This window comes from Anguilla rostrata, chromosome 9, assembly GCF_018555375.3.
Source record: "Anguilla rostrata isolate EN2019 chromosome 9, ASM1855537v3, whole genome shotgun sequence".
Classification (NCBI taxonomy): domain Eukaryota; kingdom Metazoa; phylum Chordata; class Actinopteri; order Anguilliformes; family Anguillidae; genus Anguilla; species Anguilla rostrata.
In genome coordinates, this window is record NC_057941.1 from 53561522 (window position 1) to 53583915 (window position 22394).

At 48.3% G+C, this 22394-nt stretch overlaps 1 protein-coding gene across 4 annotated transcripts in view; it reads right to left on the minus strand.

Annotated features, from left to right (window-relative positions):
• LOC135264201 (sodium/calcium exchanger 1-like) overlaps window positions 1-22394 on the minus strand; it is a 37489-nt gene that overhangs the window by 6181 nt on the left and 8914 nt on the right. For 3 of the 4 annotated variants that reach the window (XM_064352939.1, XM_064352938.1, XM_064352940.1), the window contains 2 exons: window positions 17930-19466; window positions 15338-15864 (listed from right to left, as the gene is read on the minus strand). In XM_064352939.1, the coding sequence (XP_064209009.1) occupies window positions 15338-15864; window positions 17930-19279 (1877 nt within the window). In that variant the 5' untranslated portion in view covers window positions 19280-19466. Of the gene's footprint in view, window positions 1-6968; window positions 7350-15337; window positions 15865-17929; window positions 19467-22394 lie in introns of those variants that run through there. The other variant, XM_064352941.1, reaches the window with a different exon arrangement.

Consider the following 22394-nt stretch of genomic DNA (forward strand, 5'->3'; position numbering starts at 1 on the left):
TCCGGCAACGTCAACATAAATCGGAGTAATTGCCCGAGCAGTAATCTGAGGAAGTTATTTTTGTAGATTCCTTAATAGAAGACTCAAGACAAAAATCCCTTAAAACGCACAGTGAGAAATAGAAAGGTTTTTTTGCATGCGTCATTGACTCTGAAAAAATTTACCGTATTTGTCACTAAGGCCGATTCCATTACATTTATTTTCGAAGTGGGAAAAGTACATGACATATTTACATTTATGTAAACAGAAAACAAGTGCGCTGAAAATATTAGCAATAAAAGGAGAGTGGCCTTCAAACAAAGTCATGATGAGAGTTTATTCTGAGTAATGTGGAATCAAGCGTTTGATATGCAGCATGTTGGAACAGTCAGAAGCTCCTGACCACACACCGATTGAGTCTTTTTTTATTAATTGACTTTTTTTTGCTCTATACAGATGACCTGATGACCAGGAACAAGGGTTACTGTAGAACCTCATGTTACTGGAGCAGTACTGACAGAACTGGGCCCTGGCCAGATCAACCCATAGGACCACAGTAGGCCAATAAGATCATCAAAGGCACAGGAGATGACTTCACCATTAAATATTGCAGGTAGAATCTGGTTCAAAATATTTGATTTATAATTCAGCAAGAGAGGTGGAATCAAAGTTGCAGTTCCGCCTTAACGGTGTAAAATATTCGAGAATTATAAATATATATTTCCATATATCTGACAAAATTATAAAGTCTCTCAAAGGATGAAAAACCAGAAATCCCATTAGAAAAAGGTCCGACTGCCCCAATTACAATGAAATATATCTCTGCCTGCCATAGACTGAGGGACCTTTAGTTGTGAATACATACTCATTACCACCATCATTTTATTTTAAAATATTACATACCTGTAATTATTAATCTGTGTTTCAGAGAGTGCTAAATCGTTCATAATAAACTACAGTAAATAAGGTACTTTTCAACATAGGAAAGAGAGAGAGAAAGTAGAGAGAGAGAGAGGGAAAGAGAGAGAGAGAGATAATGCAGTTCATACACACTTGCCATTGTAAATGGAGAACACAGTGTCATCTCTGAACTGACAGATTTCCTGTCGCACACACTGACTGCTCTGGTTACATAAACTGTGAGCAGTGCTGTTATAAACCCAATGCATGCCAAGAGAATGATATTCATTTGAATCTGAATTTGGAGGAGAGCGCTAAATTTTTTCCTGCCAAAAACATAAAACTGGAATTACCTTTTTAAATTCACTCCTTCAGTTACACACACACATCAGTACACACAAGCTACATCTTTACATACACACACACAAACACACACTACACAAGCATGCTACATCCTTACATACACACACTAAAGCATGCACACACACACACACACAGATCTGCCAATTCATGTCAGCTTAAGACTCAGAGCACAATCCTCAGGAGGAGACGGACGGACTGGCAGGACACACTAAAGGAAACGTAGAGGGAGAAAGAGAGATAAGGACCAGAGAAAGAGCTGAACTGAGATGTACAGAAAATGGATGGAAGCCTCTAACAATAGCAAGAAGAGGGGGGAGAGAAAGATTGAGGGAGAGAGAGGGAGAAAGAGACACACAGACACACACACATACACACACATAGACACATGCATGCACACACACCCATCCACCCACAAACACACTCTTGTCCCCCTCTCCCTCTCAAAAACTTAAATTTCAATTAAAATCAGCTTTATTGGCACAAGGTGAATGACGACATTTTCTCTTGTTTCTATCACTGATATAGGTATGCTTATGTACTTGCTTACTAAGCACAGGCAAAACAATTAGTTTAGACCTGAATTTGATTATGATGATAAGACAATCAGCACACTCTCTCTTCCATCCTCCTCCTTTAAAGGGACTCAGGTAAGTACAGGTAAGAACAGGGGGAGGGACACAGGTAAGTACAGGTAAGAACAGGGGGAGGGGCACAGGTAAATACAGGTAAGAACAGGGGGAGGGGACACAGGTAAATACAGGTAAGAACAGGGGGAGGGACACAGGTAAATACAGGTAAGAACAGGGGGAGGGACACAGGTAAATACAGGTAAGAACAGGGGGAGGGACACAGGTAAATACAGGTAAGAACAGGGGGAGGGACACAGGTAAATACAGGGAAGGACAGGGAGAGGGACACAGGTAAATACAGGGAAGGACAGGGAGAGGGACACAGGTAAATACAGGGAAGGACGGGGAGGGACACAGGTAAATACAGGAAAGGACAGGGAGAGGGACACAGGTAAATACAGGGAAGGACAGGGAGAGGGACACAGGTAAATACAGGGAAGGACGGGGAGGGACACAGGTAAATACAGGAAAGGACAGGGAGAGAGACACAGGTAAATACAGGGAAGGACGGGGAGGGACACAGGTAAATACAGGGAAGGACAGGGAGAGAGACACAGTTAAGTGCAGGTAAGGACAGGGAGAGGGCTGATTGGTGAGGGGAAATGATCTGTGTTGTCTCATAAATCAGGCTCCGCCCACCACAGCTCCCATATCGCCATAGCGATCAGCTCAATTAGCAAGATGTTTTCTTATCGCAGTGATTAAAGACTAATCTCTCCATTTGCAATGTTTTTAAACAAATCCCCCCACCCTGCCCCCCATATTTAATTAAGTCAGCATGCTTTTCCTTTATTGGCAAGAAATACATAGAGCAAATACTGTGTAATGAAGAAGTAGCAGTTGGATAAAAACAGGTTTTCATCGCAACCAATCAACATGCGAAGCTGCTAATGCTGTAATTACCACAATGAGCTTTAGAGTTTCTAACGCTTGTACTGAAGTCATTTGGTCTTATTTTTGGCTGTTTTAAAAATGGAGCACCTTTTCAGATGGGAATAATTATTTAATATGAGCATACGGAGCACTTGAGTACATTGTTAGAGATATTCAAACACCTCCAGTAGGTTTTCACAGAATACCGCGCACTGAATGTACGCTGTTCAGCAAACTGGCTGATTTAACAGACCCCATATTTTACCTTCACGCAGCACAATGGGTTTGATGCCGCCCTAATCCAAATTCATGCGCGAATATTAATTTCATAGAATCTTTCTCCCGGTTGCCGCGCCGACAGACCGAAGCCGTAATTTTCCGCTCAGAGTAACAGTAACTCAGCATATGTTCCAGGCCGGTGTGACTGAGACTGGAGAAAATATCGCTTCTCACTGTGAGTCACTGTGTTTTAAAGGGCCGGGAGCAGCAGAACCTTCCACAGTAAAACGACAGGAGGATCAGGCTCTTTGCAGCGCGTACGCATTTAACGGCTTGTCCTGTTTGGCCTGGAACCAGGACCCGCAGATTGGCCCAGTAATTCATTGATATCCACACTGGACACAGTCAGAGCCTCTATGCTACGATATTGGAGAATCCTCATGAATCCTGTTGTATTATTATTATTATTATTTTGCAAATACTTGTTCAACGATTATTTTCATTTAATTCTGCCTGAACTGTTACCCTCATTATCAACAGTTAGGTTCACGAAGCAGGCCGTCTTTCTTTGTTGTTGTACATATTTATTATGTTGTGGAATCCTACATTGCCTGGGGACTTCTGTAAACAGGTGGTTTTTCCATTTTTTCCCCATTAAGGTTTCAAATTACTTTATTTGCATGATATGCTAACAGTATACTGCATTTTTGCTGACGTTTACCAGTTAATATCAGTAAGCAAAAGTCAGCAAAATTGCATAGATTAGATGAATTAGGCAGTTTATCTTCCTACTCTTTCCTTCTTTCTTTCTCTCATTCTTTCTCTTTCTTTCCCTCTTTAATTACCTTAGGTGGCCGCTGGCATTGTGTGTTTTGAATTGTTTTGACAAGCAGAGGTAGTTAGCGCCTTTCCTCAGTGATTACCCTCCCTAATGTTTGCTGTTGTAAATCTGCATGTTGATTTGTCAGTTATTCCCCAGAGTGCAGTGTGACTGCACCTCATTCACCGTTACAGGCCCAGTGATTTACATTCCCCGAGAGTGTGTGTGTGTGTGAGTGAGAAAGAGAGAGAGTGTGTGTGTGTGTGTGAGTGTGTATTTGTGTGTGTACGTGTGTGTGTGTGATAGTGAATGCATTTACACAGTCCTGTGTTCTGCATTTTATGTTTTGTAGAGTGCTGTGTGTTTATTGTTATTTGCTGTAAGGGTCCTTGTGTAATGTGTACATTTACCTCCACTCACCAGAGACCTTGACTTTTTATTTATACATTTGCCCCGGTTGCCATGCCAACACTGCATTTCCATGCATCACAGATTCAGTGACACACACATGCACATGCATGCACAGGCACTCTCTTGCCCACACACAAGCGCGCGCGCACACACACAGCACATGCAAGCACAGGCACTCTCTCTCTGTCTGTCTCTCTCTCTCTCTTACACACACACACACACACACACACACACAGACTCACACACAAAGGTTGTGTACCACATGGATAGCACATATACTATATATATATATATATATATATACACACAAAGAATAGGACACTGCGGGCATGCACCCTCTGTCAGAGAAAACAAATTATCAGCAGCCCATACTGAGCATGTGCACACAACTGCCCCCACAACCCAACACTGAGCATGCCCACACAACATGGGTCTCTCTCTCTCTCTCTCTCTCTGCACAAAGAGAAAGTGAAGTCTGGGGAAACAATTCAAAATGGCATCTCTGTCTCTCTCATTCTCTCACTTTGTCAAAGATCACAGTCTTTGTCTTCTGAAAATGACCTGCCAGGGCCCAGTGCTGACAGTGTTGCTCCAGCAGAACCAGGGTGTGGTGAACCTTTGCTCTGAGGATGATGAACCAGTTAATCGACAGAGTTAATAAAATCTTCTTTATGAAGGCCTGGAGCTACTGACAACTGACACTGAAACATCACTAACTCACTGAAATAGAGTATATCACTATAATTAACAAAATACTGCAGACAGTGCACAAGATTATAGCCACCTCACACCATGAGTATTTATGAAGAATTCTCTCCCTACATTAGCATCGCATGCTGTACACTCATTGTCCCTGAATGCTCATTCTATCATGCTAGATACTTTAACCCTCAGCCACTTCCAATCATTCTACAGAACACATTATTTTGCCAATGCATTTGAGCCAAAGCAGCAGGAAAAGAGTTTTCCCATTTTGTGAAAATAAGAGTGGTAGTGCAGAGGACTGCTACTGTAGGAAGCCAGCCTAATTCCCTCCACTCCATTCTCATTTCAGGAGTGAATAATTCTTGTGTTGAAAAGGCTACAAAGCTACTTCCCCAGATTACTGCTAACTCCTCGATGAATATTATCGTCTCGTTTATCTGCACTTTTGAGATTTGGGGAAGGCAGGCTGGAATTGGGGGAATTGGGGAAGAAAGCTGGAACGAAGCAGCAGGTTGAATAATTTAAGCTTAGCATTCTTCAGCTCGGCTTTGCTGGTTTTTACCCACATTCATTTCTGCTTCTGTCAGGGCTACAGGTCGTTTATTTGTCTGGAGGCTCGAGTTTAAAAAATTCAGCGAGGCTGAGTTATGTAACGGGCTTTAATTGTTTTTAATTCATGATTCAAGAGAAGTACATTTTTATTCTCTCTCTCTTTCTCTGTCCCAGTTCCTGGGCTCTTGGGTTAATCACCAGGGTCATGGTATCAGTGGCCATGCTTAATGAACGCCTCTGCTTTATTTCTTATCCATTAAAACACATTACATTACAGACACAGCTTCAGCATTTTATGTTCCATCCATTTATACAGCTGGATATATACTGAAGCAAATTTAGGATAATTACCTTACTCAAGGGTACAATGGCAGTGTCTTACCTGGGATATGAACCTGCAACCTTTACATAAAACACACACTCACACACACGTGCACGTGCACACACACACACACTCACACACTCACACACGTGCACGTGCACACACACACACACGCACAATCATGCACATGTGCACACGCGCACATGCATGCACACATACCAAACAGGGCCCCAACATCACAAACAGAGTCCCCAAATCTACAAACAAGGACCCACATCTCCAGACAAGGACCTACATCTCCAAATAGGCGTTCTAAACACTAGTGCAGAACTCTACATGACAGGACGACCTTGCTCACCAGAACATATTCAACCGACATTTACTTCAAGATTCAATCATTAGTTCCTTCACTCGTTCATTATTGGAGAAGGACAAACTATTTAACATTAATCAGATGGATTTAATGAAATTTTTAGATTCCAACGCCTGACTGCTAGACGGGCTTTTAAAAAAAGGAAATGAGAGGGACAGAGAGAGAGAGAGAGAGAGAGAGAGAAAGCAAGCAGTCAAATTGAGGGCATGTTTTCCGCGGATGATGAGTCCGCTCTGAGCTCTGGCTTTTGTTTGATCTCGTATTAAAGCACAGATAGGCACGGTGGCATGGGCCCTGAATATTAACGCGCCTGGCTTTAATTTTGCAGGGGTGCACTCTAGAACAGTGAGGAGAAGGCAGTACAGTTTTTCGGCTGGGGAAACCAGCAATCCTGAGAGGGCACTGAAGAAGACGTGGGCTGCAAACTGAAAACTCAGACTCTCACATTTTACACTCCCAGCCTGCAGAAAGCTGCCTTTCGCATGTTTGTGGATGCCATTCAGATGCTCCGATACGACCTGGGTCAGATGATCATTTAAAATATTTTAGACGCCAGTAAAATTTACTGCAATGTTTTGAAAGAAACACCAACATTCACAAAATATTCATGACAATTCAAATTTTCAACTTGAATTTGTGTTATGGTTAGTAGATGTTTTGGTAATTATCAATCACTGCTGGTATAACCCAGCCTTCCAGCTCACTGATCCAGCTGTGCTCATTCATGCTCCAGTTCAAGGTGAAAGCGCCCCCCCAAGGTCAAGCTGAAAGCCACGTTGTGTACTAATCACTACCAATCCCCTACAAACACCAGAGACAAACCTGATTGAGCGTGTTCCACTCCTCCTCTCTCCCTCTTCCTCCCCTTCTGTTTTTATCTTTCTTTCCCCTCCAGTCTTTCCCTCCTTCTCTCTTTCTATCCTCTGTTTCTCCCTCCTCTGTCTCTCCCTGCTTGTCTCTCGCTCTCCCTCCTCTCAATCCTTCTGTCTTTCCGTCTCCCACTCCCTTCTTCCCTCCCTCTGTCTCCCTCCTCTCCTGCCCGTAAACCAGAGAGAGAGAGAGAAAGAGAGAGAGGTAGAGAAAGAGAGAGCCCGTGCGTGCTGTACCAAGTACTAATCCATCGAACCGGAAAAGAAAACAGGACTGCATTTCACAGCACAGCAAAAATATGAAATGCTCAGATAAAACCGTGGCTAATGAATCAAAAACAAAAAGGAAAACGCTATGATAGCAACAGGAGTGATGTAGAGGCCACCGTTCCTGAAAGTAAATCATCTGAAAGGGCCCACAGCCCCCGAACGCCAGACTTACTCTCAAAGCAGAACACTTATCAAACTCCCGCAGACAGAAGCAGGAAGCCAAAAAATCTCAGGCAGGAGCTGGGAAAAATATCTGGTCCCCTCAAACGGGGGCAAAGCTAGTTAAATAGCTTCCTTTGGCAGAGATATTTGATTATCTGCACAGAACAAAACATTTTGTAATTACAGCAGTGGATTTAAATCTGCAGACACAGCGCCCCCTCCAGGACTGGAGTCAAACCTGCAGACGCTGCGGCCCTCCAGGCCTGGAGTTAAACCTGCAGACACTGCGGCCCTCTAGGACTGGAGTTAAACCTGCAGACACTGCAGCCCTCCAGGACTGGAGTTTGAGGTGCCAGTTGAAGACAATGAAAAAAAGTGCGAGCAGAAGGATATTTAGTGGGAGAATAAACAGAAGTGAAGTTACTGAGTTATTGAGTCAGTAATTCATTCAGGATCAGGCAGGAAGGCTGAGCCAGACACTAAAGCCTGAGAAAAGCTCGCAGTCTTTAAATCATCAGCACCAAGAGGCGCAGCCGAAACCACCCGAGCCCCAATTACCCAAAACACATCCAGCTTACAGGCACAAATCAGCGCGCAGGCCTCGTCTACAGCACCGTAACTCAGCCGGAAACGAACACCACACTGCTCTTCACTCCAGGCCCGCTATACAAAACCCAACTGGCAGCATCATGATGAGGCCCAGGGTGCCCTCTTTAGGAGAGAGTCCCCAGGGCGGGGGGCTGCTCGGGGAGCAGGGGGCTGCTCGGGGAGCCGTTTCACTTCCCTCCCGTCAGGCCAAAGAAGCAACCCGAACAGGAAATATACAATATTAGGGAGGGAAAATAAGTTTATAAATACAGAGCGATAAACAGGGGGAGGGGGGAAGAGATGTAGAGATGTAGAGAGAGAAAGACAGAATGTTCAAATTCTCCTGGGAGAGGAAAGGTGTTGCCAAAATTTGGCCGCACAATATGCAGCTACCCGCCACAGTCCTAAATTACTGTGAAAAATTGCTGATGGTTTTTGTCAATTATTGCTTTTCATGTATTTGTTGTTTATTTTTTGATATGACATTATTTGTTTATTTGTTGACAAATTACCCCACGCGGTTCAATAAAAGCATACCTTATCTTATATCTCAAGACATATACGGTAGTTTATACACACTGTACTGTGTTTTTTGTAAAGGTTTGGCAGCACAAATATTGAAATATGTCATGCCAATAAAGCATTTCAAATTGAAATGAATTGACAGAGAGAAACAGATAGAGAGAGAGAGGGGGGAGAGAGGAAGGAAAGGAGAGAGAGGGAAAGTGAGAGAGGGACAGAGAGAGATGGACGGAGAGAGGAAAAAAGGAAGGAAGGAGAGTGAGAGAGATAGAGAGAGGGACAGGGTGAGAGAGAGACATTGGGAGGAACTAAAGACACTCAGAGCAGCGTCTCTCCTGTAAAAGTAAGCACATATGAGTTTATTTAGCCTCCGCACTCGAGCCCCTTCCACACTGCTGAAGCTGAAGAGCTCCTCCTTTATTTAGCCTCCGCGCTCGAGCCCCTTCCACACTGCTGAAGCTGAAGAGCTCCTCCTTTATTTAGCCTCTGCGCTCGAGCCCCTTCCACACTGCTGAAGCTGAAGAGCTCCTCCTTTATTTAGCCTCTGCGCTCGAGCCCCTTCCACACTGCTGAAGCTGAAGAGCTCCTCCTTTATTTAGCCTCCGCGCTCGAGCCCCTTCCACACTGCTGAAGCTGAGGAGCTTCTCCTTTATTTAGCCTCCGCGCTCGAGCCCCTTCCACACTGCTGAAGCTGAAGAGCTCCTCCTTTATTTAGCCTCCGCGCTCGAGCCCCTTCCACACTGCTGAAGCTGAAGAGCTCCTCCTTTATTTAGCCTCCGCGCACGAGCCCCTTCCACACTGCTGAAGCTGAAGAGCTCCTCCTTTATTTAGCCTCCGCGCACGAAACCTTCACACTGATGAAGCTGAAGAGCTTCTCCTGTATTAAGCCTCCACGCTCGAGGCCCCTTCCACCCTGCTGAAGCTGAAGAGCTTCTCCTTTATTTAGCCTCTGCGCTCGAGGCCCCTTCCACACTGCTGAAGTGAAAAGCTTCCTTTATTTAGCCTCCACGCTCGAGCCCCTTCCACACTGTGAAGCTGAAGAGCTTCTCCTTTATTTAGCCTCCGCGCTCGAGCCCCTTCCACACTGCTGAAGCTGAAGAGCTTCTCCTTTATTTAGCCTCCGCGCTCGAGCCCCTTCCACACTGCTGAAGCTGAAGAGCTCTCCTTTATTTAGCCTCCGCGCTCGAGCCCCTTCCACACTGCTGAAGCTGAAGAGCTTCTCCTTTATTTAGCCTCCGCGCTCGAGCCCCTTCCACACTGCTGAAGCTGAAGAGCTTCTCCTTTATTTAGCCTCTGCGCTCGAGCCCTTCCACACTGCTGAAGCTGAAGAGCTTCTCCTTTATTTAGCCTCCGCGCTCGAGCCCCTTCCACACTGCTGAAGCTGAAGAGCTCCTCCTTTATTTAGCCTCCGCGCTCGAGCCCCTTCCACACTGCTGAAGCTGAAGAGCTTCTCCTTTATTTAGCCTCCGCGCTCGAGCCCCTTCCACACTGCTGAAGCTGAAGAGCTCCTCCTTTATTTAGCCTCCGCGCTCGAGCCCCTTCCACACTGCTGAAGCTGAAGAGCTTCTCCTTTATTTAGCCTCCGCGCTCGAGCCCCTTCCACACTGCTGAAGCTGAAGAGCTTCTCCTTTATTTAGCCTCCGCGCTCGAGCCCCTTCCACACTGCTGAAGCTGAAGAGTTCCTCCTGCTGTTTCCCCCTCTGCAGAAAAGCAGAGGAGCCATTTCCACACAAACAAAGGAGAGGAAAGCAAATTAAAATAAAGTGAGTTAGGCGGATGGAGAGAGAATAGGAGAGAGAAAGAGGGAGAGAGAGAGAGAGAGGGAGCGATAGAGAGAGGGGGGGAGCGATGGAGAGAGAGAAGGGGAGCGATAGAAAGAGCAGGAGCTCTGGGGAGCAGTAGAGAGAGAGAGGGAGAGAGAGGGAGAGGGAGCGATAGAGAGAGAGAAGGGGAGCGATAGAAAGAGCAGGAGCTCTGGGGAGCAGTAGAGAGAGAGAGGGAGAGAGAGGGGGAGAGGGAGCGATAGAGAGGGGGGGAGCGATGGAGAGAGAGAAGGGGAGCGATAGAAAGAGCAGGAGCTCTGGGGAGAAGTTCAGCAGCAGGAGCTGCCAGTGATTACGCAGAGCAGGGAGATCTCTGCGATATAATAAGACAAAGAATATAATTAATCTCAACACAGCTCACTTCACCAGCACGGAAACAAGCAGGAATACCCTCAATCGCCCCCCTCTGAACTCAGTCACTGCGTACTGTCTCACTCACGGGGGGGGGGGAGGGGGGGGCGAACTCAGTCACTGCGTGCTGTTTCACTCACGGGGGGGGGGCGAACTCAGTCACTGCGTACTGTTTCACTCACGGGGGGGGGGGGGGGGGGGGCAGACAGAGAGAGAGACTTCCTCCTAGCGTGGATAATCTGACCAAATACAATTATAATGAAACAAATAAGAAAAATATTTCACCTATTGGAAAAGAATGACAAAAACCCAAAATAAACTTGATTGCTATTTGGCCCTAAACTGACTGCACTGATTCCCTGATTACAGGCTGATTACCTGAGAAAAACCATGGCAGTGTACAGACTCAGTGAGCACAGCTTGGCCATCGAAAAATGCAGACACAGGCAGACCTGGAGTGGTGGAGACAGAGCTGCACTTCCTCACAACATGTAGGACTTACCAAGACACAAGGGAGAATTTCTAAAAAAATATGTCCAGAATTTAAAACTTTAAATGATCAATAGAAGCTCCCCTAGTTATTAGGGGAACACAGAAAATGTATTGGACCAGAGGGAAATTATGTTAAAGCTTGCCATAAACAGGGGGACAACCAGTGAACATATTAGAATAGGCCTGTGTTTGTCTGTACACCGTACATCTAGGTCTATGTTTATGTGTTCAGTGTTTTTTTTCTGTGCTCTAGCAATATAATAAATATCTTGTCATGCCAGTAAAGTGTTTTCAATTAGAATTTGAGACAGGGAGACAGACAGAAAGAGAGGGACAGAGAGAGAGAGCAGGTTGATGTTGTACATTATTTACATGTTCTACATGTGCTGTGGCAATATTGCCTTGATTGTACTGCCAATAAACCCATTAAATTGGAATTATGGCAAAATGGTTGAGAGAAAGAGAGTGAGTGAGTGAGAGAGAGAGAGAGACAGAGAGAGAGGAGGGAGAGAGAGAGGGAGAGAGGGGGGAGAGAAAGAAAGAGAGAGAAAGAGAGAGGGAGAGAGGGAGGGGAGAGAGAGGGAGAGAAAGAGAGAGAGAGAGAGAGAGAGAGAGAGAGAGGCAGGGAGAGAGAGAGAGAGAGAGAGAGGGAGGGAGAGGAGAGAGAGAGAGAGAGAGAGAGGGAGAGAGGGGGGAGAGAAAGAGAGAGAGAGAGGTACTGGATGAGTCAGGTCTGCTGAAATGCAGTGCTTAGCAGTGAGCCTGGGGGGGGGGGGTGGTGGGGTGGGAATAAAGAGTTAAAGCATATCTATGCACCATGCAGTCTCTCTATCTGTAACACAGCCCTCCACTCATCTACCCAAAAATCCATCTGTCTGCTTATCCATCCATCTCTCTATTGACCTCACTCAATACATTAACAGCACCGTTCAGCGTGTTTATTGCAGCAGAAATATTTTGCCGAAGTGGAATTATCGCACATCAAGTTCCCAAACGAGTGGAAGTACTTCGCTGCCATGCGGGTTTACACCCTGATGAAAGTCGTATTCACAAAAACCGAAAGCCTAATTAACTGTAATCCCCAGCCCGACTTTACCCTGTGAACAGGCTGTGCTGCTTCATCTAAGGCCTTTTTACGCAGTCCCGGGGAAAACGCATTCAGCTACACTTTTCAGAACAAACAGATTTATAAAAGGGCTTTTTTTTACTCGATTCCGCTTTAATTTTGCCCAGCCATCAAATCCTGGACTTCAGCAAGGAGAAGCGCTGCCCCAGGTGTGTGCAGAAGCTCTGCCCCAGGTGTGTGCAGAAGCGCTGCCCCAGGTGTGTGCTGATGACACAGCGCAGGACGCTACGCTAACACTCTCACTGTTAGAGCGAATGACAGAGGAGCAGAGAGATCTTAATTCCACATTACAGGAGAGTGTCATTTCAGTTTGGTATAGGGCGGGGCGGGGCGGGGCGGGGCGGGGGGGGTTGGGTCCTGGCCGGATCCCCAAATACCAGCTTCTGTGTGTGTGAAAGAAGACGGAGAGGGGGAATGACAGAGAGAGGAAGCAGCAGAGTGCACTGTGCTGCTAATTGGTTCTGATTTTAACAGTGAGTTACACTTGAGTTACTATCATCACTGGGTAGATCATTTAATGAGGGGAGAAATCATTAAAAGTGCAGTACATCAAATGAGCATGCACATACACACACACACTCTCTCACACACACACATAAACACACACTCACACTCACACACACACAGACACACACCCACACACACACACAGGAGCTCCAGGATGCTCGACCTTGACAGGGGTCAGGCAGAGTGAGTTGGATCGCCACTCTCCTTTGGGTTTTGGGGGTTTTCTGTGTTTCTGTTACAACAGGGATCGTCCCCAAATCTCTGGAATCATCCCCAAATCTCTGGGATTGTCTTCAGATTTCCACAAAGCCCCACTAGCAAAGCCTCCCATATAAACCATCTGCCCTGCGAGGGAGCCTGAGAAATTACACCACTGAGGATGGAGAGAGAGAAAGAGAGGAAGAGAGAGGAGAGGGAGGGAGAGAGAGAGCAAGAGAGAGGAGATATGGAGAGAGAGAGGGGGGAGGGAGAGAGAAAGACAAAGAAAGAGAGAGCAGAGGGAGGGAGGGAAGGAGAAAGAGAGAGAGGGGAGGGTGAGAGTCGATATATAGAAGGAGATATGGATAGAGAGGGAGATGATTTGAAATAACGTGTGCAGAGATTCAAAGCAGAGGGAGAGGGGGAGCTGGAGGAGCGTGCCTTCAGGACACTGAGCAGTCAGGCTCAATAAGGCTTTGTAATAAAGTAGGACAGGATCCCATCAGGAACATCACACCACATCTCTGTCTTCCTCCCCTCTCTTCCTCTTTTTCTCTCTCTCCCTTTCTCTCGTTAACTCTCTTTTCCTCGCTGCATGCTTATTAGTCTCAGCCTGTTTTCCTCCATTGGGTCATGCACTCAATCACACAGAACTTTTCACTCTCTAAAACAAGATCTCTCTAATCCAATCAGAGGCACCAGCGCAATTTAAGCCAATCAGAGGCAGCAGCACAATTTAAACCAAAGCAGTGGCATCTGGGAAATAAAAACAGTGTAGCCGAAGCTCTTCCACACCGACTCTGTGCATTACTGTACTCTGCACACACACACACACACACACACACACGCACACACACGCACGCAGTACGCACATCATTATGCACAGGCGGCTGCCTACTTGGAGCAAGATTGCTAACTTTGCCAATGTTGGCAAGTCACATTAGCTAGCTAACATACAACTGACAGCACTAAACCACAAAGAAACATGTTAAATCTGCTCAATTCAAGCTTACTGCAATTTCAGTCATTTTTAATTTAAGTGGGGTGACCAATTCTGATAAAAAATGTTCCTTCCGTGCAAGGATACAAGATCTAACAATGCAAATTTGACAGCATCCTCCAACTTCAACGTCACAAAACATGACGTTGGCGATCATCCCAATGATAACGAGAGGCTGGGCATAAAGAGTAAGCGATTAGATCTTTTAGGGTTAATTTCTTTGCCTTCATTTAAAAAAAAGTTTTTCTATTTTATTTGAATCATAAAATATCATGAAACTTCTTCCACTTGGCGGGTGTATTTCATATTTTATATAATATCTGGTGCTTACTCTTTAACCCACAACCTATAGCCTCAGCAGGTGGAGAGACAGCAGATGTCCTAATACCAGAATGAGTGTGTGTGTGTGTGTGTGTGTGTGTGTGTGCAGGGAGAAAGCCACATTACATAACCGCCTTCATCAAACAGCCACCTTAACCCTGTTCTTAATGATGCGGCAACATCTTTGCCAGATTACGTGGCCGTTGTGCAGTTTGGGCTGGTTTGACTCATCTCAGCTACGGCTCGGGCCGAACAGGAGCACTTCTCCTCACGTCACCAATGAGTACCCTCGCCACTAATACCAATGCCTGAACTCCAGTGTGAGCATGTGAGTGTGTGAGAGTGAAACACTGGTGTGGGCTGAGAGAAGCAGTAGGGTCGGCTGGAAAAATAAATAAAAATGAAATAAAACAAAAACTCATCTAAAGATGTCAGGTTCCAGAGGAAATATCTCCTCAATTCCCTCTGCATGGAACTCAGTTTATGTTTTAGTCACCTTCAGGGGACAAATAAAATAAAATAAAATAAAGGTGTTTTGTCATCATTTGAGACATCATCTCTAAGGAGAAGCCCCTGTAAATGTATGCGTGTTTGTGTGCATGTGCGCTAGTGTGCGTGCATGAGTATGTGTGTTTGTGGACATGTGTGTGTGCATCAGTGCTCGTGATAGTGAAAAAAGTCCCTGAGCTCACATTGTTCCCACCGTGCGAGAGAAAATCAGATGCTGAGAATGAGAGAGAGAGTGAGGGGTGTGAGAAGAGAAAAGAACACAGGTAAGAGAGGGAGGAAGAGGAACGAATTTCTTTCCATCTTCAATCCCTTAAAACATACAAATTGGGAGCACTTAAAACAATGCATATACAAAACACACACACACGCACACACGCACACACGCACACTCACACACACACACACTCACTCACACACCACACACACACACACCAGGGGGCGCTGTGACTCACATGGTCTCGTCGTTCAGGAACTCCAGCTTGCCGGCGATTTCCTCGTAGTCCTCCCCGGCCTTGGCGGTGCCCTCCTGGGTGTGGTAGGGCAGCGCCACCTTGCCGCGGGCGCCCGAGGTACGCAGCACCTTCACCTGCATGGTGCCCACACTCTCGCTCACGCGCGCCGACGCGCCGTCGAACGTGAAGATGCCCGCATGGTCGTCGTCGTAGATGGTGACGGTGGTGGAGTGGGCGGGGCCCAGCGCGGCCTTGGGCGGGGCCAGCAGGGAGGAGGCGGGGCCGCCCAGCAGGCTGTTTCCCGCGGCGATGCCGCCCGGCTCCGGGGGCGGGTGCTCGGACCGGCCCGCCACGCGCGGGTTGCTCAGGTGCACGTGGAAGTACTCGTCCTCCTCGAAGATGTCGTCGTCGATCACGCCCACCGTCAGCTCCTTCAGCGTCTCGCCCGCCTTGAACAGCAGCGTGCCCTCCGCAAACTCGTAGTCCGAACCCGCGTTCGCCGTGCCGTCCTCCGTGCGGAAATCCACCTGGGGGGGGGGGGCATAGAGAGGAACAACCCCCATAATCAGGACAGGCACAGGAACAGGAATAGAGACGAACAAGGCTGGGGGGGCAGCAGGGGGCAGGTATCAGTGTTTCTCTAAACTAATGAATTGTATTTACCAAGCTGGTCGGTGGAGAATGAGCTGCCCCTCTATAGCTGGACTTCCTCCTGAGATTTCTTCCAATCAGGGAGTTTTTTCTCACCACTGCCCGAGTGTACTTCCTTCCCGACGGGGAGTTTTCATACTGCTTCTGCTTGCTTTTAGGGGCCTAGTTGTTGCTCAGTTCAAGGCTGTTTGTGACAGTTCTTTTTAAAAAGCACTATACACATTTATGTATTACTATACATAAAATTGATTTGATTTGCTTTGATATGCTGTATATGCACGCATACACATGATACTATATATACTGTGGAGGATAATGTGTGCAGTGTGTGCAGTGTGTGAAGTGTGTGAAGGTGTCGTGTGTGAAGTGTGTGAAGTGGCATGTGTGCAGTGTGTGCAGTGTGTGCAGTGTGTGCAGTGTGTGCAGTGTGTGAAGTGTGTGAAGTGTGTGCAGTGTGTGAAGTGTGTGAAGTGCGTGCAGTGTGTGCAGTGTGTGCAGTGTGTGCAGTGTGTGCAGTGTGTGCAGTGTGTGCAGTGTGTGAAGTGTGTGCAGTGTGTGAAGTGTGTACAGTGTGTGAAGTGCGTGCAGTGTGTGCAGTGTGTGTGTGTGTGTGTGTGTGCAGTGTGTACAGTGTGTGCAGTGTGTGCAGTGTGTACAGTGTGTGAAGTGCGTGCAGTGTGTGCAGTGTGTGTGTGGGGGTGTGCAGGTGTCAGTGTGCAGTGTGTGCAGTGTGTACAGTGTGTGAAGTGCGTGCAGTGTGTGCAGTGTGTGTGTGTGTGTGTGTGTGCAGTGTGTACAGTGTGTGCAGTGTGTGAAGTGTGTGAAGTGTGTGCAGTGTGTGCAGTGTGTGAAGTGTGTACAGTGTGTACAGTGTGTGCAGTGTGTGCAGTGTGTACAGTGTGTGCAGTGTGTGCAGTGTGTGCAGTGTGTGCAGTGTGTGCAGTGTGTGCAGTGGTTCGGAGGGAGAGAGGCGGCTAATGGAGGCTGAGTTAAAGCATTAGAGAACAGACCCCAGGACACACAGAGGAAAGGGTGTCGTTAGCTGAGCTGATTTACTGTTAGCCGCAGTTTAATTTTAAATGATTTCCCAGCTTGCTCCTGCACAGGGGCTCCCCAACCTGCCAGCAGTGAACAATGAGGGGGTGCAGGCAGTGAGATGAACCACTTTCACCGGCATTAATATCGCCCAAACTTGCTGCTTCATTAAACCAAACCCAAAAACTCACTCTGTCTTTTCACTTCTACTCTTAAACCACCCACTTGTTCCTCACTTTGATATCCCTCTACCCAAGCGTACCTCAATTTGATACCCCCCTACCCAGGTGGACCTCAATTTGATATCCCCGCCTACCTCAAGCGTACTCAATTGATATCCCTACCAGTACCTCAATTTGATATCCCCTACCCAGGCTGAACCTACCAGGGACCTCATTTGATATCCCCTACCAGGTACTCAATTTATATCCCCTAGCCAAGCGTACCTCAATTTGATACCCCCCTACCCAGGTGGACCTCAATTTGATATCCCCACCTACCCAGGTGTGCCTCACACTGATACCCCCCTGCCCAGGTGTGCCTCACACTGACACCCCCCTGCCCAGGTGTGCCTCACACTGACACCCCCCTGCCCAGGTGTGCCTCACACTGACACCCCCCTGCCCAGGTGTGCCTCACACTGAACCCCCTGCCCAGGTGTGCCTCACACTGACACACCCCCTGCCCAGGTGTCCTCACACTGACCCCTGCCAGGTGTGCCTCACACTGACACCCCCCTGCCCAGGTGTGCCTCACACTGATACCCCCCTGCCCAGGTGTGCCTCACACTGACACCCCTCTGCCCAGGTGTGCCTCACACTGATACCTCACACTGATACCCCCCTGCCCAGGTGTGCCTCACACTGATACCTCACACTGATATCCCCCTGCCCAAGTGAGCCTCACCTTGACGGAGCAGCCGAGGTCGCCCCCGTGGCGCAGGACGGCAACGGTGAGGGAGCCGCAGTTCTCGAAGCACTGGTAGTGCGCGTGCTGGAACTCCAGCAGGATGGTGTTGGGGTCGTGCTCCTGGGCGCAGGCCTCGTGGCAGCTCACCACCTTGCGGGCCTGGTCGGCCGCGTGCTTCTTCAGGATGTTCCCCGCGCCGATCATCATGCGCGTGGCCTGGATGCGGTAGAAGGCCCGGCTCTTCTGCTGCTGCACCAGCACCTGGTAGTTGGCCATCTCGATCAGCTGCTCCATGTCCTTCTCCGGGTGCCTCTGCTTGAGCTCCTTCAGGGTCCGGGCCATGTCCCGCCGCGCCTCGTCCTCCAGGTCCCGCCCGCCCGGGCTCCCAGGTCCGCCCCCTCCTTCCTCGGCCCCGCCCAGCATCCCGTCCAGCGCCTCCTTGTGGGAGTTGAGGCCGCCGTCCATCTCCACGTCCATCTTGGTGGCGAGAGCCCCGTCGCCTTCCGACTCGACGATGATGCCGCGGCTCTTGTCGGCGCGGTAACGCTTGTGGACGTACTTGTAGAAGAGAAGGCGGCGGTCGGCGATCCAGGCCTGCAGCACGCAGAGCGGGAAGAAGAGGAAGGTGAGCACGGCCTCCCACACGTCCACCACGCCGGGCGAGAACACCGACAGGATCAGGTAGAGCCAGATGTAGGCGAAGATGCTCCAGGCGGCCGTGACGAAGAAGACGCGCAGGTGCTTGGTCTTGCGCGTCTCGCCGTCGGGCACCACGTAGACGCACAGCGCGATGATGACGAACATGTTGAAGGCGGCGCTGCCCACGATGGTGCTGGGCCCCAGTTCGCCCGCCTCGAACTTGTGTCCGCACACCTCGATGACGGACAGCAGGATCTCGGGGGCGGAGGAGCCCAGGGCCATGAGCGTGAGGTTGGACACGGTCTCGTTCCAGACGCGCACGGTGGCACTGGCCGTCTCGCCGTTGGGCTTCTTGATGGTGATCTCGCGCTCCTGCGAGGTGATGACCTCGATGGACGACATGAAGCGGTCGGCGATGATGGACATGCCCAGGAACATGTATATGAGCGCCACGAAGTACACGATGGCCCGGGCCACCTTGTCCCCCGCCGACGGGTTCTGGGGGTTCCACATGGGCAGGACCACCCCGTCCGAGCAGGGGTCCCCGCTCGAACAGTTGGAGGGGTGGCCGGGGGTGGGGTCGGGCTCGGGGCTCGCTCGGGCCAGGGGGAGCGGTCCCAGCAGGAGGAAGAGGAAGAGGAGGATGAGGAAGAGAGGGAGGCGGAAGGAGGGCGGAGCCGAGAGCAAGGGGAGGCGGGGTCCTGGCATGGCTGAGCGGGAGCAGCGGGCGGCGAGATTCACTCCTCTTTCTGTCTCTCTCTCTCTCTCTCCCCGTCACACTCCTGTCTGTCACTAAGTGGATTCCCCCGCTTTGCGTGTGTGATATTCACACACTCTCTCTCAGTCTCTTTCTCTCTCTCTCTCTGTGATATGGGAATCTGACCAGTCTTCACCCCTGCAATAGACAACAGAGACAAGACAACCATCGTCCATCAGTCTGTACCCTCCGCAACAACGAAAAACAAACAAAATAATAACACTACATCAACCGCATACCTGAACAGCATTAAAGATTCACTGCTTCCAGTCCATCTCATGCACATCTGTTTCAGATTGCCTGCCACTTCCTGACTCTTAATGTATTCCCCTGGCTGTCCTGTTCGCCCCCCCCCCACGAGCGTGTTCTCCAGAGGGATGCTGGGACAGGCGGGGGTCACCCCGGGTGACCGGCTCCATCACTGCTGGAGCTTCTCCAAACACGATGTACCCCCCCCCCACCCAAATCACTACCCTCCCAGGGAGAGGGTGAGAGGATGTAAGAGGAATAGAGGGGCCCAATATCTCTCCATCTCTCTCTCTCTCTTACGCACACACTCATATGTAAACACACACTCACTCTCTCTGGCCAGTGTGCAGCCTCATTAATCACAGCCCTGGCCGGTGTAGCGGGGTTCGCCTTTTCAGCTGTTTACTGTGTCAGATCCCAAACCCATTGAGCAGGCTGCAGGTTTACAAGGGTGAGGCACCGTCCAATCAAACGCTGTATAGCTATCAGAAGGTCAAAAGCCCCTAATCTGCAGAGTGTCTGAGTCCCTCTCAGCTTACTGATCTGGAGTCAGTCATCATGAGCACATTTTCATTCTCTCTGTCTCTCTCTCTCTCTCTCTCTCTCTCTCTCTCTCTCTCTCTCGCTCTCGCTCTCACTCTCCTTCTCTCTCACTCTCTCTCTCTCTCTCTCTCTACAGTTAGAAATTAGGCTTTTTCCACAGCTACAAGGTTCTGAAATTCTGTACACAAACACATTATTAATCAATCCAGTTAATCAGGTGTGTAAAGGAAACGCCCCATTGCTCGTATCCAATCAGGCACGGCGCTCAGCATGTGACAGGGCCCTGCCCGAGACCCGCCCACTGCCACGCCCATCCAGGTAGCCATTCCAGGGTAGTCAATATTCACTTGCCCTCCACCTTAATGACAGAGATCAATACTCCCACCCCCTCCCACCCAGCTTAATTTAGTCCCGCAGCCTGGAGCCCTTAGGCATTCAGAGAGCAGAGCTGATGTCTCTACACAATAAGCGCAGAAGGAAGGCTAGCTGGCTAGCTGGCTAGCAGCAGCACGCCAAGCATACAGACAGGAGGCTAGCTGGCTATAAAATATACTACAGTATAAGTTTCAAGTTCATGTACTTTTCACTGCAGGAGGGGAAGCCCTCAAACCCTAATCCTTCCAGCATCAAGGCCAGATGTGATTTCCCCAAACACCAGAAAGAGCCTGAGCGGGATGCCGCGTAATCGCAGTGAAATTAAACCTGTCCTCTTAACTCCGCTCTTAGCTCCGCTCATTTCAAAACCAGCGATTTAAAATCTGGAAAAAGCCAGTGAAACTTTAAGAGAGGAAATTTACACCCCTCTGGTAGAGTGTTAGCAAAGGCGCTAACGCCAATAAAAACTCTGAAGGAGCAGATTGCTCCTGCAAAATTAACGAGGCACAGGCAGCGGCTTATTTCACTTTAAATAAATAAATAAATAAATAAATAAATAAATAAAAACTTGCAGAAAACAGCCGAGGGGTGGGGGGTGGGGGGGGGGGGTGCTAACACCTGCGCTCGGTAGCATATTACTGAAAAACAAAAAGTTGACGCTGGGGTTTGAGTTGGTTGAGAAACTAGCGCAGATCAGCAGTTCTGCGCAGCCGAGAGCAGACGCAGGCGCAGGCGCCCGCCACGGCAGAGCGAGGCCTCGTTTGATTAGCGCACGTCCTGACGCTCCGCTCCGTCTCATGAACATCGTCTCCGATTAACACGACATGATCCCGCGGTCTCACCCTAACCATCAAGAGGTTCAGTAAGGATGGCAGTTACAGTGGGAGTGAGCTACACTCTGATAAACAGCTACAGCTAACAATGCTAAGGTAACCAAACTACACTCTGCAAAACAGCTAACAATGCTAAGGTAACCAAACTACACTCTGCTAAACAGCTAACAATGCTAAGGTAACCAAACTACACTGCAAAACAGCTAACAATGCTAAGGTAGCCAAACTACACTGCAAAACAGCTAACAATGCTAAGGTAACCAAACTACACTGCAAAACAGCTAACAATGCTAACACCTTGTGAAGCGGCTAATAAATTCACATTCACTAACACACACACACACACACACACACTCAAAAACACACTCTGTCAAACACACAGACTCACACATTCACACCCTAGTGCATTCTCTCTCGAACATATAAAACGTCTCTCTGAATATTTCTCTGAAATTCAGATTTGCTTTATTGGTGCAATAAGCCTGCACTTATGTTTCCAAAGCAGTAAGAGACCGTTGTTCACTCCCTCTCTCCCCCTTCAACCCCTCTCTCTCTCTCTCTCTCACACACACACACACTCTCTCTCTCTCTCTCATAAGCACACACTCTCTCGCTCTCTCTGTCTCTCAAATTCAAATTTAAATTCAGTTTATTGGCATGATAAGTATACACTTACATTGCCAAAGGATTAAGAGCATATCTCTCGGCCCTCTCACTGTTTAGCCAAAAGAATGGTGTGATAGAAAAAAAAGGGGGAGGATGGGAACGACAAAAGAATATTTATCTAGGGGATGCAGTAACAGGGAAAGCAAAGAGATTAAACAAGGAGTGAAAATTACATTTGTTCTTTCTAAAATGAATGGGCTTGCATCGGGAACAATGAGATAATTATCGCTGTTTGCTAGTGTTGGTTTTATGAGTTCCGCAATCCACTGTAAACATCTTAACTCTGTATGTTTTAGCTCACATATTACGTACGTGTGTGTGTGTGTGTGTGTCTGAGAAAGAGAATACACACACACACACATGTGTGGTGTTACACGTACATAAATGCTGTACTGCAGAA